Raw genomic sequence first — 16,323 nt, 5'->3', positions numbered from 1 at the left:
TCTTATTCCCGTTATGGAGCAGCACAGCTTTGAGGCTTCTGGATGAGCTATCAATGAAGAGGCGCCACTCGTTCGGGTTACAGGCAATTCGAATTGCCTCGCACAGACCGGATACATAGTGGCAGAAGCAGAGCCAATCTTGACGAGTGAATAAGCTTGGAAAATGTCAGTGACGTTTCTTCTGACATGCGACTTGCACACTTTCATCTAACAAATCCCACTCCTTGATCCTAGATGTCAAAAGCTCGGTATTCGACTTTGTTAGACCAAGATCTCTGATCAAGTCATTGAGGTCTCTTTGGTTGGGGTAGTATGGGTTTCTCTCACCAGCTGCGCCTCTGAATACATGATAGCAGATGCATTCTTGCCAGTCCGACCCTTGAAAGGGTCCACTATGCAGAAGTAGCAAGTGCTTAAATGGTCAGTAGGTTCATGCCAAATTCTTAGAATAGTGAACTTCATGGCTCTCTTTTCCCTTCTGTGCCATCCTGCAAAAGAAAAAAACAAAATTGTTATTATGAAGAATAAATTTATTTCATCCACAACTAATGTGTAAGAGGTTCATGCAAAATATTTTATGTGTGATATTTTTTCTATACTATTGGAATTTTTTTTAAAAATAAATTAATTAAAAGATATTTAAACTGTAAAAGATCTAAAATTTGTATAATATAAAATCTTACTATTCAAACATACAACAATTCTCCGTCTTACCTTCTAGAGTTTTTTGGCAGTGCTCGCAGGTAAAATAAGGTGCTCAGGGTTTGTCTTGTTTCCCCACAGGCATGCCAAAATATGCCTTGTAGGCTTCACACATTTTAGCAGATGCTGTCACAGAGTACTTTTTCACTCTTGTCTTGATAAATTGGCCATATACACAGCAGAATGCATCTGGAGAATGCTTGCAGCTTCTTGATGCTATCTCTGATAAAATCAGATAGGTCTATGTGTTCACTTAGGCAGCTAGAACTAAACTGAAGTGGTGAGTCTCTGTATATATATTACTATGGAAATTTCTAGAAAATTCTAAAAGGTTCTTGAAAATTCTCGTAAGTTCTACAACATTCTAGAAAGTTCTTGAAAATTCTTGTAAGTTCGAGAAAATTCTCTATCAGCTACTCAGCACTGAATATACCTGGAATGTTCTGTAAAATGGGTAAATTTGAAAATTTCATCACCCACGTCACAAAAGCAAAGTTTGAAGAGAAAAATAGGTATTTTCCATTTACTTTCGGCATAAGCAATTGGGAAATAACACTTTCTGCCCAGGAACAAGTTAAGTAAAAATTTTGTTACATAGTGTAAAGTATCATTTGAGAATTATTTTCCCTATATTTGTTATTGGTAACAATTTACACTTTTTGTTTTTGCTAAAAGTGAATAATCTGTAGGATGTCCATTAGTTTGTAGTTTCTAGAATTTTGATCTATTACTTGAACACAAGTAAAAGAGTTTTTAGACAAGGATGAACGTGATATCAAACATTTTTTAATTTAATTTATATTTATTAATAAAAGTATTTTGTTTTATTAAATGCGTCTATGTGACTTAATTTTCGTTTGATACATTAAATGTATTTTAGATATAACGTAAATCCATTACATATTAAGTGGGAGTTTCTTTCCTGATTACCAAGTAGTTTTATTCGCCACATGAAAAATAAATAAATATTTTGTACGCATACAAATTTTAATGATAAAGTTATTTGAATCTTAAGGAAAGCTTTCAATATGTTGTGGTTAGTGCATTATTAATAACAGCTGATAAAAAACAAATAATTACACAGATAAGAACTAAAAATAATAACATAGTTAATACTATGGGTAATTCTGTATATCATTTTCACTATGATTAATAGCATCACTGAATTTTCTTACAGTCCCGAAACCCCTATATGAAAGGAGAAAAACTGCCAGTTGTAGCAAAGAAAGGATAAGGATTTTATGGAAACATCTGTAGGAAGTGACACCTGGTATATATCGTTATCAGCAGCGATATGACAAAATATTATGTTTTATGGATATTTTATGAGCTTCTGGTATTAAGTTCATCAACCAATCAAAACGTTGGAATATGACAGGCTTAAGTAAATGAAAAACATTATATTAAATAATTATTGTTACTCTCATAAGCTATGTTGTGTCGCAAATAGTAATAATTGAATTAATTTTTGAAAGGTTTTTAATTCAAGTTATTTCTGTTTATTAAAGAAATTTTAATACTTTGAATCATCATTTTAAAGTGTATTAATTAGAATTCTCTTTATATATTTCAGAAGATCTTTAATTTTTAATGTTTGTATATTTTAATAGTTTAAATACTTTGAAAAAAAGTGTAAAATCCCATTCTTCTTGTTTACCTAAGATGATGTTTAGCTAATAGAAGAAATAGAAACGTATTTTTGGTGTTCTTATTATTAGCATGTTTTGTTTAAATGTGTTCCTATGTAACCGGCATAGTAAAAAAAAACGATAATATGTAATTGCCTAAGTAAAATTCATTTAAAACTGGAAAAACGTGAAAAACAACGCTTCTGTCTTCTTCTTCTCAAAACTTAGAACTTCATATAAGAATAATTTATTTATTGCCTAAATACCAAACGAAACGTTAGTCAATAACTATAAATACAATGTGGCGAGATAACAAAAATCAGGTTTTTAAACTTAAGAGTGAGTTTGTTAGTTCAAAAACAATGTGGAATCACAAAAAACCTTATATTTTCAAACCTGAAGGTGGTTTATTTTTTAGTTCTACAAAAATGTAGCGTAGCAACATGCATCAGTTTTTCAAACCTAAAAGTGAATCTGTTGTTATAAAACAATTTAGCACAACAAACAGAAGGTTTTCAACTCTGAATGAATGTCTGTTATATCTACAACAATGTGTCATGACAATAAATATCGAATTTTGAAAGTTTTCGATATTGAAAGAAAGTTTGTTGTACAACAATTACGTGACAACAAACATCAGGTCTAAAAACCCAAATGAATGTCTGTTAGTTTTATAACAATGCGCTTGACAACAGTATTAGGTTTTCAACCCTGATATAAAGTTAAAATTTTGGTTGTTCGTTTTTAACTACAAAGCTGCCCATCACAGGCATCGAATCCCAGTTTTTACCTTTATATGTTTTCAGGCTTACTGCTTGCCGGGTAACTTAGGGAGGTTAAAAAAAACAGAGAATGGAAAGTACGCTTCTTGAACTTAGTAAAAAATTGTATATAACAACATAAAATACAAAATCGGGAATTTAAAAACCTACTAATACGGATCATAACAAAATAAGCAAACAAGGTTGGAGATACAATAGACATTATATACTTAAACTACAAACCTCTATTTTAGCTCCGTGATGTTACTTAGGATTACATTTGGTGGAGGCAGAAGGCAGATTTATAGTTTAAGTAAACGATTTCTACGTGTTAATACCCCTACCAGCCGTTCTGAGATACATATTTACTTCAAGTGGTTTTTATCGTCATAACGAATCTCTATAGTATCTCCAGCCTTTTCACAATCCATATTTGCAGATTTTTAATATTCCCAATTTTTTATTCCTCTTGTTTGCTAGCTTTTTTTATGCTCAATTTTGGACAAAGAAATACTTTATATAGAAACTAACTTTGTATCTCAGAACGGCTGGTTAACTTGAAGATGACCCAGGAAGGTCGAAACGTTGTTCTCTGCTTTATTTGTAAAAGTGTTAATACCCATACCAGTCGTTCTGAGATACATTTTTATTTCAAATGGGTTTTTCGTCATCAAGAAAAACTACTTTATATATTGTTATGATAATAAACACAGCTAGTAGTTAGCTGATTAAATAGGGATTGGCTCCCTAAAGACACTGACTGTATAGCGTACAAAGCATTAAGTATTTACATATTATAGTTATCTAATGTTTACTTATTATTAGGTGGTAATTTCAATTTCTCCCTGGACTTAAGTTTTCTAAAGGAACAACAAATATTTATGAGAAAGCTAATTTCAAGGCGGGGTGACATCATCGTTTACACTAAAATTAGGGTATGTTTATTTTTAGGGTATGTAAAATATATAAAAAACAAATCGACTTTTCAATATCCCTACAACCTTCGCAGTAACTTATTTAGAATTCTACAAAAGATCTGGAGGCAATACACCAAGATGTTTGTTGAATAATATGAAGAAGAAGAGTTAAAAACGGGCCGCTTTGAGCAGATTTTCTTTTCTTCGTAAGCCTAACATACATACTATTTTGTGCATTTTTATATATGTATAACCATAGCAGTCAATGGTACAGATTTTAAAATTGTTTTAACTTAATCTTTACTGTTTAAGGTGCTTTTTTGCACAAACGTTCTGTTAGGAATTTTGAGAAATTCTTTGCTATCTCTATTATAAACCACTATCGTGATTCAAGACACGTTATTACTTTGATACACATGTTGTATTTTGATTTGTCGAAAAAGCGGTTTACTACGAAACACTTGTGGATTAATTCTTTATCTCAGTTGGAAGGGAACTTCGGTGAAGTGCACGAGGGATAACCACATAAACTCAAGTCTTTTCCTATCTCTGTGTCTTCGAAATGTCAATTTTTTTTCAGTCACAATAATTGTCAACATTACTTAAATGTATTCCTGACTTCATATTTTCCTTGCTGCGAGTTAGTTAAGTAGAAAGGAAGATTTCATCTTTAAAATGAAAGCACAAGAGTACTTTTTGGTTTACACAATAAAATTTAATTGTGAAGAATTCATTGTGTATATTTAGATTTTGAAAGTGTTTTGTAAAGTGCCCCTTTCTTTTGCAGCGAATTTACAACAACCAATAGCGTTTCTGATTGTGTTCTTCTTCAGATGGTATCGTTAAAAATGTATTGATGATTATAACGTTTCAGAAAGATTTATTAGTTCTAAAAAATGCGGCGAGATGACACCAATATGCAACCCTAAAGGAAAACTTAAAAAGGGAAATTGAAAGTACGAGAGGTAAAATGAAAGAAATAAATAATATGTGTTTGATATAAACCTCGCTAAAATTATAAAGAAATATTTTAATATTATAATATTACTTGGATATATTGAATGTTTTAAGTAGTGCCTCTAAACTTATGAAATCAGTTCTTTAAGAATACGGTCGGAAAAAATAAATTTGCAACCATAAAGAAAAGTTCAACAAAAGTGTGGTGTTATAACACTAAATTCCAAACTTTGAAAGAAAATTAATTTTACAATAATGTCATGAGACAAAAAGCACCGAGTTTCAATTTATTTTATATACATTTTGTTTTGAAGTATTGTTTCCAAAAAGCATTCTTAACATTATATTTTTAAAGCATTAAAGCATTGTTTTGAACAACCATGATAAATGTATATATTTTCCAATATTGAATCATGATAAGACTGACAACAAATTTTTACGAATCTTTCCTTACTGGACGTAAACCAGTGAGGTTGTTGTCGGTGTCATTGTAGGGCCTCATTCTGTCCAAACTTGTTCTACATATCGTTTATTTTTTATTTAAATATCGCGTTTGCTCACGTAAGTCGTTATTAATCCATCAAAATGCTGTTATGTTCTTACTAGTAGGCCATTAAAGAAAGATTTGTTAAAAGTTATAGTTATTTTTATAGTGATGTAATGTCACTCGCACAACACTGACTTAGGGAACACGCTTGCTGGCAGAAAGCGTTATATACCATAAATATTTTTGATTAATCCTAAAACTACTTCAATGTAAACCCTCCTACAACGCGAGTTCCTCCATCATGGTTTCGATTATACACGCAATTAATTATCTGTCGAACACGGAAAATTCGATTATACACGGTTCGTCCAACATGTAAACATATCGAGGCTGTATTTCGTTTTAACCATAAACTTAGAATGTATAATAATGTTTCACATTACTTTTTAAGTCAGTTTCATACTGGTCATGTAGACCACATTAGTTTTTAAACATATTTATTTAAACTATATCATCGTTAACTTGCTAATAGCTCAGTGAACTTCTTAATTGCAAAGCATTTAGTAACAAATCTGTCACATGCACAAAACAGTTGTAGATAAAAATATTAATAATATTGCAGTTATTCTCACCAATAAATGCTGGTGTCCATACGGATTCCATAATTTTGATGTTATTGTGTCATATTCTACTAACCGCCCTATTGTTCTAACTGTATAATAATCTAATCACAAATGAAGAACAATGTCTCAATGATTATAACAATGGTAAAAAAGATCTTCGTGTAATCATAGTTGCATGTACAAGTTCCACAGAGTTCTTGCAACCATACTATACCTCACCCTATGGCATTTGTGCTTCTCCTTACTGCAAACAACTCCTGAAGTATATTGCATGGAGCACATTCACTAATAGAATCATCACATGATTAGCCATCACAGCTGTTGTGAAAGCTTTCATTTTCACTTTGTTACAGGATCAGGACATTGAATAAGTGCAGATGCACCATATGACAAAATAATTCATTGACATTTCCATACTGCAGCCCCAGTCGATGTTGTAAACAAGGTTGTACTTTTATAATATAGTAATCCAATATGCAAGCATCCATTTTAGATCTTTAAAGTTCAGAAATCATTTCATAATCCAAATGTATGTCAGTTTTGAACAACCAGATAAATACTCTATACAAGTAGCGCAAATATTGTTTGAAATATGTTTAACTGCATAAAGTTCTCTCTCTCTTTACTGTGTAGTACATACATTCAGAATGACTTAGTATAGAAGTGTTGTACATGAATACTAGTTTAGTCCATCTTCCACCTGCAACAATACACACCAGTTTTACTTCAGCACTGAGTAGGAATGAATGCTCTTGTCTAGATATCTTAACACTATAGATTTTATGTAGCAAAATTTAGAGGATGGAGTGCGTGGTTACACTCTTTAACCGGTTTAAAATTTATTTTACCTTTAGTGAGGATAGATAAATGTATAATAATTATAGGAAACTCTACACAAATTATCACCCGTACGATTCAAATGTAGGAAACTGTATATCTCCTATTTGGTCACAGATGAGTCCAGTTGCTGATCACTGCAATTTTTTAAGGGTCTGTAGATACTCTGTCTCTTTCCATTATAGGACTGAGAAAATCTACTTGTGTACACATGAGAAAAATGCTTCTCTGGTTTAAATTTCAACCATGCTTTTCTTATCCACTGAGGTATCATCACATCTTGGTTTTGATCAGTAAATAACAAAACATCGTCAACATAGATCTGGTCCAACTGATCCAAAGTGACATGCATATTAAGCATGACGCAAAAATTGTAAAGACCACCTCGAATACTAAAAGTAGTTTTGTGTCATATTTAATCACACAGATCAACTTGCGAGTATCCAAAAGCCAAGTTTGATATTTTGAACAACGAATTACATTCTACTTTAGACATTCATCTGATCAGAGAAGACGAAAGACACTAACTTATTTACTTATTCAGAGTAACTATAAAACCTTTGCATATCCTCTTCCTTTCTATCAATAATTACTGGAGATGATTAACCTCTCTCTCTCTCAAAGCTGTCTTTTAACATCTACTATATATCAGTGCTGAATGCATCCCTATTGCTCCAGGAAAACATTTTTGACAGATATTTTATTGCACAAATATCACACGTATTAATGTTGTGGCGACTTTCTGTTGTCTGACCCAAACAGACATATGGTCCAATAAATACATCTTCATATTTAACTATCAGTTCACTATCTTTCTGTTACTGTGTTGAATTCGTTTTGTTTGAAAAATCATCAAACGAAGTATCTAAGAGATTTTGGTAGTCATTATCTTCAGCGTGTAGTGCGACAGAAACAACATTGACTGTATATCTAGGCCTATCCATGTCCATTTTAATGCCAATAACCATTTCAGAAGGAAGCTGTGCAGGTATATGTCTATAATTGTAGATCAACACCAGAACTGTACCATAACGTAGACAAAAAATATGTGAGTACAACTTTCTTTCTGGAAATGGAACATTATATTTCATGTATTAGTTCCATCATTCCAAAATATTGTAATAATATCCACACATACTAGAATTTGTCTGGTATAAACCATTCGTATATTCAGAAGTATTGGGACTCATCTTTTAAGTTACATTATTTAGTCAGATAAAGATGTGTCTCTTCATTCTCATCTAATCAATAATCAGTTGTCATAATGAATGGTCAGAATGATACCTTCATTTGGAGTGGCTGATACACAGCAAAGTTAACCAATCTCCTAATAAACCAGAAACTCTACTTCGTATGTCCATATCTTTATTGATACATACTACAAAGAGCTAGGTTCATCATGAAACTTTGACATAAGCTGATTACTATTTCTCCTAGAATGACTGCCAAATCCATCATGGGTTACATTAGTTTTATGTAGCCATAGCAGCAAGCAGTAATAGCATTACTACAACTCTGTTAAAACAGCTAAGCAGTCTAGAAAAGCTGAAAAGGATTATGATAACACTATGTAACAAAATTTTACTTTTTCTTGTTCCTGGGCAGAAAGTGTTACTTCCCAATTGCTTATGCCTTAAAATAAATGGAAAAGACCTATTTTTCTCTTCAAACTTTGCTTTTGTGACGTGGATAATGAAATTTTCAAATTTACCCATTTTACAGAACATTCCAGGTATATTCAGTGCTGAGTAGCTGATAGAGAATTTTCTCGAACTTACAAGAATTTTCGAGAACTTTCTAGAATGTTGTAGAACTTACGAGAATTTTCAAGAACCTTTTAGAATTTTCTGGAAATTTCCATAGTAATATATATACAGAGACTCACCACTTCAGTTTAGTTCTAGCTGCCTAAGTGAACACATAGACCTATCTGATTTTATCAGAGATAGCATCAAGAAGCTGCAAGCATTCTCCAGATGCATTCTGCTGTGTATATGGCCAATTTATCAAGACAAGAGTGAAAAAGTACTCTGTGACAGCATCTGCTAAAATGTGTGAAGCCTACAAGGCATATTTTGGCATGCCTGTGGGGAAACAAGACAAACCCTGAGCACCTTATTTTACCTGCGAGCACTGCGAAAAACTCTAGAAGGTAAGACGGAGAATTGTTGTATGTTTGAATAGTAAGATTTTATATTATACAAATTTTAGATCTTTTACAGTTTAAATATCTTTTAATTAATTTATTTTTTAAAAAATTCCAATAGTATAGAAAAAATATCACACATAAAATATTTTGCATGAACCTCTTACACATTAGTTGTGGATAAAATACATTTATTCTTCATAATAACAATTTTGTTTTTTTCTTTTGCAGGATGGTACAGAAGGGAAAAGAGAGCCATGAAGTTCACTATTCCAAGAATTTGGCATGAACCTACTGACCATTCAAGCAATTGCTACTTCTGCATGGCGGACCCTTCCAAGCGTCGGGCTGGTAAAAATGCATCTGTTATCATGTATCCGGACCTTCCATCATCCATCGTCCCAGTGCCACACTGCCCTGAGGTTCCTGTAGACACTCCGTCAGAGAAAAGCAGTCATCCTCAGAAGAGAGCAGCAAATCAGAAGACGAGGTAGACGTTGTTGATCCGGGTTACAATTTCAGAGGTGCAGCTGGTGAGAGAAACCCATACTACCCCAACCAAAGAGACCTCAATGACTTGATCAGAGATCTTGGTCTAACATAGTCGAATACCGAGCTTTTGACATCTAGGATCAAGGAGTGGGATTTGTTAGATGAAAGTGTGCAAGTCGCATGTCAGAAGAAACGTCACTGACATTTTCCAAGCTTATTCACTCGTCAAGATTGGCTCTGCTTCTGCCACTATGTATCCGGTCTGTGCGAGGCAATTCGAATTGCCTGTAACCCGAACGAGTGGCGCCTCTTCATTGATAGCTCATCCAGAAGCCTCAAAGCTGTGCTGCTCCATAACGGGAATAAGAATCCGTCTCTTCCTCTGGTTCATTCGGTGCACCTCAAAGAGGAATAAAACAGCGTCAAGACCTTGTTACAAGCCTTGAAGTACGATGGGTATGGCTGGGAGGTTATCGAAGACTTCAAAATGATGGCATTTCTGATGAGTCTTCAAGGATGCTTTACCAAGTTTCCCTGTTATCTTTCTCTTTGGTACAGCAGGGACACCACAGCGCAATACAACAGGAAGCACTGGCCACAACGGACCGAATTTTCTGTGGGGAGGCACAATGTCAAGTGTGAGCCACTAGTGAGCCTCCAGAAGGTGTTCTTCTGACCATTGCACATAAAATTGGGTCTTATAAAACAATTTGTCACAGCTCTTGATAAGGAGTCTGCAGCCTTCAACTACCTTCGAAACTTCTTCTCTAAGCTGTCTGAGGCAAAGGTCAAAGCTGGTGTCTTCGATGGACCACAAATAAAGAAGATCCTGGAGTGCACAGAATTCCCCAAGAAGCTCAGTAGGAAAGAAAAAAGCTTGGGGCAGCTTTGTCGCAGTGGTTCAGGTCTTCTTGAGCAATTACAAGGTCGAACTTCATGTGGAACTGGTTGAGGTTCTGGTAACAACTACGGTAAAATGAGCTCCAGGATGTCCCGGAAAGTCCATATCCTTGATGCTCATCTTGATAAATTCAAGGAGTACATGGGAGCATACTCAGAGGAGCAAGGCGAGCGCTTCCATCAAGATATACTGTTCTTTGAACGCCGCTACCAAGGAGCGTATAACGAAAACATGATGGAAAATTATATTTGGGGACTGATACGTGAAAGTGATTTACATTACAGTCGCAAATCTCGAAAAACCACTCACTTTTAAACATTTTTGTTCATTTTTGTATAACTTTAGTATAAATACATGTAAATATTGATTCATATGTTGTTTTATCATACCTTATGTAAATGAAAACGTGAAAATTTGCCCGTTTTTACATAGAAAATAGGTTAATTTCTAATTTTCATTATCCAAGTCACAAAAGCAAAGTTTGAAGGGAATATTGGCCATTTTCTGTACTTTTACAACATAGGCAATTAAGAAATAACACATACTATCCAGGAACAAAATTTGTGTTACATATTGTAATCAGTGACAATCTTGGTGTTCTATAAAGACCATTACACTCAAGTTCTAGCAACCACCAGCTTTTCGTAATAAGCTGAGAAAGTAATGCAACTGTTAAAACTGTTGTTAGCCATTCCACAAATATAAATAAGACGTGTCTCTCCTTTCTCCTTGTTTCTTCTTTCAATTTAGTTCTTACTCAACTGTGAATGTTATAACAACTGTTAACTTGTATTTACTAAATAACTGAACAGGGAGCTTAGCTGGATCTTATAAATTGTTGAATTATTTTTCTTTCTCAATGTTTTCGAGAACTGTATTTAGTTTAGTTTTGTTTTGTTTTTAGTGTGATAACTTATCTACTTTCAGTTTAGTTCTTACTTAACTGTAATAACTTACTTTGTTCGAGTTTTTGTTTCTGTATTGTAATAACTTATCAGTTTCCCGATCAGTTTTGATAGCTTTACTGTGACAACTTACCAGCATTAGTAGCTACCCCACTATTTCACCGCCCAAATGATGCTGTCTCAGTGAGGAGTCACCATGTGGGTGGAGTTCAAAAGATTCAGCATGTGTCTTGCATACTTGTTGTGTAATATACTGACACCTGAGGGTTATATAACTGTTGAGTAATATGGAAAAGATCTGCAGTTTGACTCCTACTAACAAAAGGGTGCATTGGTATGATGAGTGAACCGCTAACGGGTATGTCAATCAATAGATATCAACTTTATAGTAATAATCAGTCTTAAAATTAATGATATAACCAAATTTACATAACATTTTTTGTAATCATCACAATAATAGTTTTGCTTTTTCAAAAAAGCATTAAATCTGCTATTTTAATCTTATCAGCTTTATAGTTTTTTCTTATCTATTGCGTACATCCTACAAGGGCAGATGGTATTACTAAGGGTAATGTTTGAATAGATGGATGATGTTGTTATTACAATGTCTTACTAAGGTTAATGTTACCTTAGGCCAGGGGTCACCAAACTACGGCCCTCGAGGTCATTTTGTCCGGCCCGCCAGCAGCTAGCCGCTTGGAAATAAAAAGTGACATTTCATCAAATGTCCGACTGTCATAACAAATAAATCACACCGATGGTCGCTTTAAGCTGGCAATCACAAGACGTTATTATAAAAACAAACAAGGCTGTCACGCGCATTTTTAACCAATAGGAAAATTCTTCTTTCATCCTTGCTGCCTGTTTATTCATATCGAGGCACGTATCTATGAAAGCATTAGGATTTCGAAAACAAGTACAGACTTAACCCTCGTCCTATCGACTCGCCTTTTAAATTCAGCGGCCTAGGGTTACCGCTTCAGCAAGCTCATTTCTCTTATTAGTCGGGTTATGCGCTTTTCGTAACTCGTCTTAGGTAAGTGTCGTGGCAAACGTACGTTTCAATATATTTTGTTTGTGCGTTCTTGGACCAGTACAATACTTTTTTCATAGAGTTCTATGTTTTTCATTTTCAGATCCTGTTTTTTTTTTCATCCATCGTTATGGCTGCTTTTAAAAGAAGAAAAGTGGACTCTGAGTGTCGTGCTTTCAATGAAGAATGGGGAGAAAAGTACTTCTTTGTGGAAATAAAAACCAGAAAGCTGCTTGTGTGATATGCACCGAAAGTGTTGCCGTTTTGAAAGAGTACAATCTTCGGCGTCACTATGAAACAAAACATCTATCAACATATTTGAAATTTTCAGGAAAGTTCCGTTCTGAGAAATTTGAATCCATGAAACGTGTTTTTGAATCTCAAAAGAATCTCTTCACGAGTAAGTTTGCTGAAAATGAATCTGTCACTCGAACAAGTTACAAAATAGTGCATAGGAAGGCAGAGCGAGGAAAACCTTTTACTGACGGCAACTTCATCAAAGAGTGTATGATGGAAGCAACAAATGAGCTGTGTCCTGAAAAAGCCAATTTCTTTGAAAGTATCAGTTTTTCAGCAACTTCAGTTGTACGGAGAGCAGAAGAACTTGGAGAGAACATCGCATTACAGATACGCCAAAAAGCTAGAAACTTCCTAAAGTATTCTCTGGCACTAATGAGTGTACTGATCTCTCGAGTACGTCACAACTACTCGTGTTCATTCGTGGAGTTAATTTGGACTTTCAGATCACGGAAGAGTTGGCATCAGTTTGCAGCATGCACGGAAGAACAACTGGAAAAGACATTTTCGTGGAAGTGCATAAAACTTTGCAAGACCTTCAGTGGAATCAGCTTAGAGGTGAAACAGTTGATGGAGGAAAAAACATGGCTGGAGTAAAGAAGGGTCTGGTGGAGCTGATCAGGAAACAGTTGGAAGATCTTCAACTCCCATACATTGCATCATACATCAGCAAGCACTCTGTGGAAAAGACTTAGATGTTTCTTGCGTATTGAAAATAGTCATTTCTGCAGTGAACTTCATTCGGGGTCATGCAATTAATCATCGCCAGTTCAATGCGTTTCTTGAAAAAATTGATTCGGATTTCTGTGACTTGACTTATCACATGGCGGTGAGATGGCTCAGCTGCGGTAAAGTCTTATCGAGAAATATAGAGCCGATCCACTTCTGTCGGATCCAACCTGGTTGTTGTCATTTTTGGTTGACATCACATCCCACATGAATGAATTGAACTTGCAACTTCAGGGGAAAAATAACTTTGTCTGTGATCTCTATAGAATCATGAAAGGATTTCGGAGAAAGCTGTCATTGTTTGAAGCACATTTGGAAGGAGGAAACCTCTCTCATTTTCAGTGTTTAAATGAGTTTCATGCTGGTATCACAGAAGATGTCAACCTGGAGTTTCAAAAAAATATTATTGGTGATTTAAATAAGCATTTTTAGAGAGGTTTTCGGATCTCAACAGAATCGAAAGTGACATTCTCCTTTTTCAGAATCCTTTTGATTGTGTCATTGATGACGTGCCAGTGTAACTTCAGATAGAGGTCATCGATTTGCAAGGAAATGACTTGTTGAAAGCAAAACACAGAGAGGGGCAACTTATTGAATTTTTACAGCTGCATAACTGAAGATGATTTTCCAAAGCTGAAGCAGTACGCATCTGGTACGGCATCAGTGTTCGGAACAATTTATGTTTGTGAACAAGCATTTTCAAAAATGAAGTATGTGAAGTCGGTATATCGATCAAGGTTGACTGATGAACATTTGAAAGCAATTCTAATGATTGGATGCAGCAATTCAAAACCGAACATTGAAGATATTTTGAAAGCCAAACGCCAATTTCATAAATCTCACTAACGTTTTTGCGGCTTAGTGAAATTCAGATATGTACTATGTGCGATGTGCCAATTGTTTTTGCTAATGTCACCTTCTTTGATAACCTTTTGGTAAATAAAAATGTTGGTTGTATTTCTGTTTGTTTTTTATTTTATGTGTGTATTGCATGCTACTCCCACATGGCTAATGTGACATCCTAAACTTAGTGTTAAGTCTTTTACAGAGAGCTTTCGTTCTAGCTTATGAATATTGAACATAATGATCATGCAGCCCGCGCTTCTCATTCCCCAAGTAATCTGGCCCCCTGTGAAAAAAATTTGGTGACCTCTGCTTTAGGCGGATAGTGTAAATAAGACAGTGTTTGTGTAGTTCCATAGAATTTTAACACATCTGATATTTCGCTTTTAGAAGTTTGTTTGTTTGTTTGTTTTTTAATTGCGCGCAAAGCTACACAAGGGATATCTGTGCTAGCCGTCCCTAATTTAGCAGTGTAAGACTAGAGGGAAGGCAGCTAGTAATCACCACCCACCGCCAACTCTCGGGCTACTCTTTTACCAACGAATAGTGGGATTGGCCCTCACATTATAACGCCCCCACGGGTGAAAGGGCGAGCATGTTTGGTATGATGAGGATTCAAACCCAAGACCATCGGATTACGAGTCGAGTGCCTTAACCACTTGGCCATACTGAGCCCCTTTTAGAAGTAAAACCATTATTTTAATGAAACAACTATCATAACATTGTTCATTATTTGAGCGAGGTAAATACTGTATCCAATTATTTACCTTACATAGTTATAAAATTAACCATCGCTTTATGTATAAAACACATCATTAATTAATTAGTCCTGTAGTTCTACACCTATATCTAACTTGAAAAACATATCTGTTGCATTCACAGACGTTCTATACGTAAAACAGTTATCGCTAATTAAATCATATAACCAATATGTAACATATATCCATCCACAAAAGGACGGTTAATTACATTTAATTTAGCTTTATAAGTTGATTTGTCTCACTAAAGTTTAAGGGATCTTTGCAAAAAACTATGTTTAACCTTTGCTAGAAAATTATAATCTTATATTTCTGTTGAAGATTTTCACAAATCATGTTTCTTGACGTATTAGGCATAAGTCTGAATGATTTCTGCTACAATATATCAGTATAAGTACAAACGATCTTTCTTCTGCAATAGACGTTAAAGACAAGATATAAGATCAAAGTAATCGTCATATACTCGCCTAAATTCAAGACCACTAACATTCTAAAGGTTTATTACAAAAGCTTTGAAAGTAAAGATTTGGAATTATAAAGTTTGTAACACACATACACATATATTACTAGTGTGTAACGATTGGTACTAGAGTAAAATCATGACACTTTCAAATGTATATTTTTGACAGATCAAACATTCTATTTCCATATATTTTAAAACCAGTTTTTATAAGCAGTGACAATTAAACATGGGTAAAATAAAAATTAAATAACCAATAACAGAAATGAACTTAATTTTTCAACGTGTAACGGATTTACTGTTATACATTTATTTTAATATCTACGTTTGTTTCACTTTGATACATGTAACGTATATTGTTAAATGCATATTGCGCAAGTCCCCCTTATTCTCTAAATTTGTAGAAAATTCTCGAGTGTAAGAATGAACAATATTTGTTTTATAAAAACACTAGCGTATCTTCGAATATTTTTGAACATTTGAAAATCTCGTCTTCAGAAAATCAGAGAGACAGATACAGAACATTGTTCAGTCTAGTGTATTATAAGCCTCGGAAACTATAACTCATTCATCTTCAGTACTTCTATGAAATTATTAGATATTATCGTCGAGTAAAATTCACTTGTGAAGAATAGAGCTAGTTAGCATTCTTGTCAAGTGAAGTGTATTTGTGTATCAACATAAAAGAAATTTGCGCCACGTAGATCTAGACCATTGATAAGATATTCAGTTTCAGATGAGATAGATTTTTTTTGTTTGTTTGGAAATTTCGCACAAAGCTACTCGAGGGCTATCTGTGCTAGCCGTCCCTAATTTAGCAGTGTAAAACTAGAGGGAAGGCAGCTAG

At 34.3% G+C, this 16,323-nt stretch overlaps 1 protein-coding gene across 4 annotated transcripts in view; it reads left to right on the top strand.

The window, feature by feature from the left end:
* 7B2 (Secretogranin_V domain-containing protein 7B2) overlaps positions 1 to 2,916 on the top strand; it is a 31,817-nt gene extending 28,901 nt beyond the window's left edge. For all 4 annotated transcript variants that reach the window (XM_076476459.1, XM_076476458.1, XM_076476457.1 and 1 more), the window contains exon 7: positions 1,880 to 2,916. In XM_076476459.1, coding sequence (XP_076332574.1) covers positions 1,880 to 1,936 — 57 coding nt within the window. In that variant the 3' untranslated portion in view covers positions 1,937 to 2,916. The remainder of the gene's footprint in view (positions 1 to 1,879) is intronic.
* Positions 2,917 to 16,323: the final 13,407 nt, after the last annotated feature.

Source organism: Tachypleus tridentatus, chromosome 13 (genome assembly GCF_004210375.1).
Source record: "Tachypleus tridentatus isolate NWPU-2018 chromosome 13, ASM421037v1, whole genome shotgun sequence".
In the NCBI taxonomy this organism is placed as follows: Eukaryota; Metazoa; Arthropoda; class Merostomata; order Xiphosura; family Limulidae; genus Tachypleus; species Tachypleus tridentatus.
The sequence above is the reverse complement of the archived record's forward strand: the minus strand, read 5'-3'. Positions and strand labels throughout refer to the sequence as shown.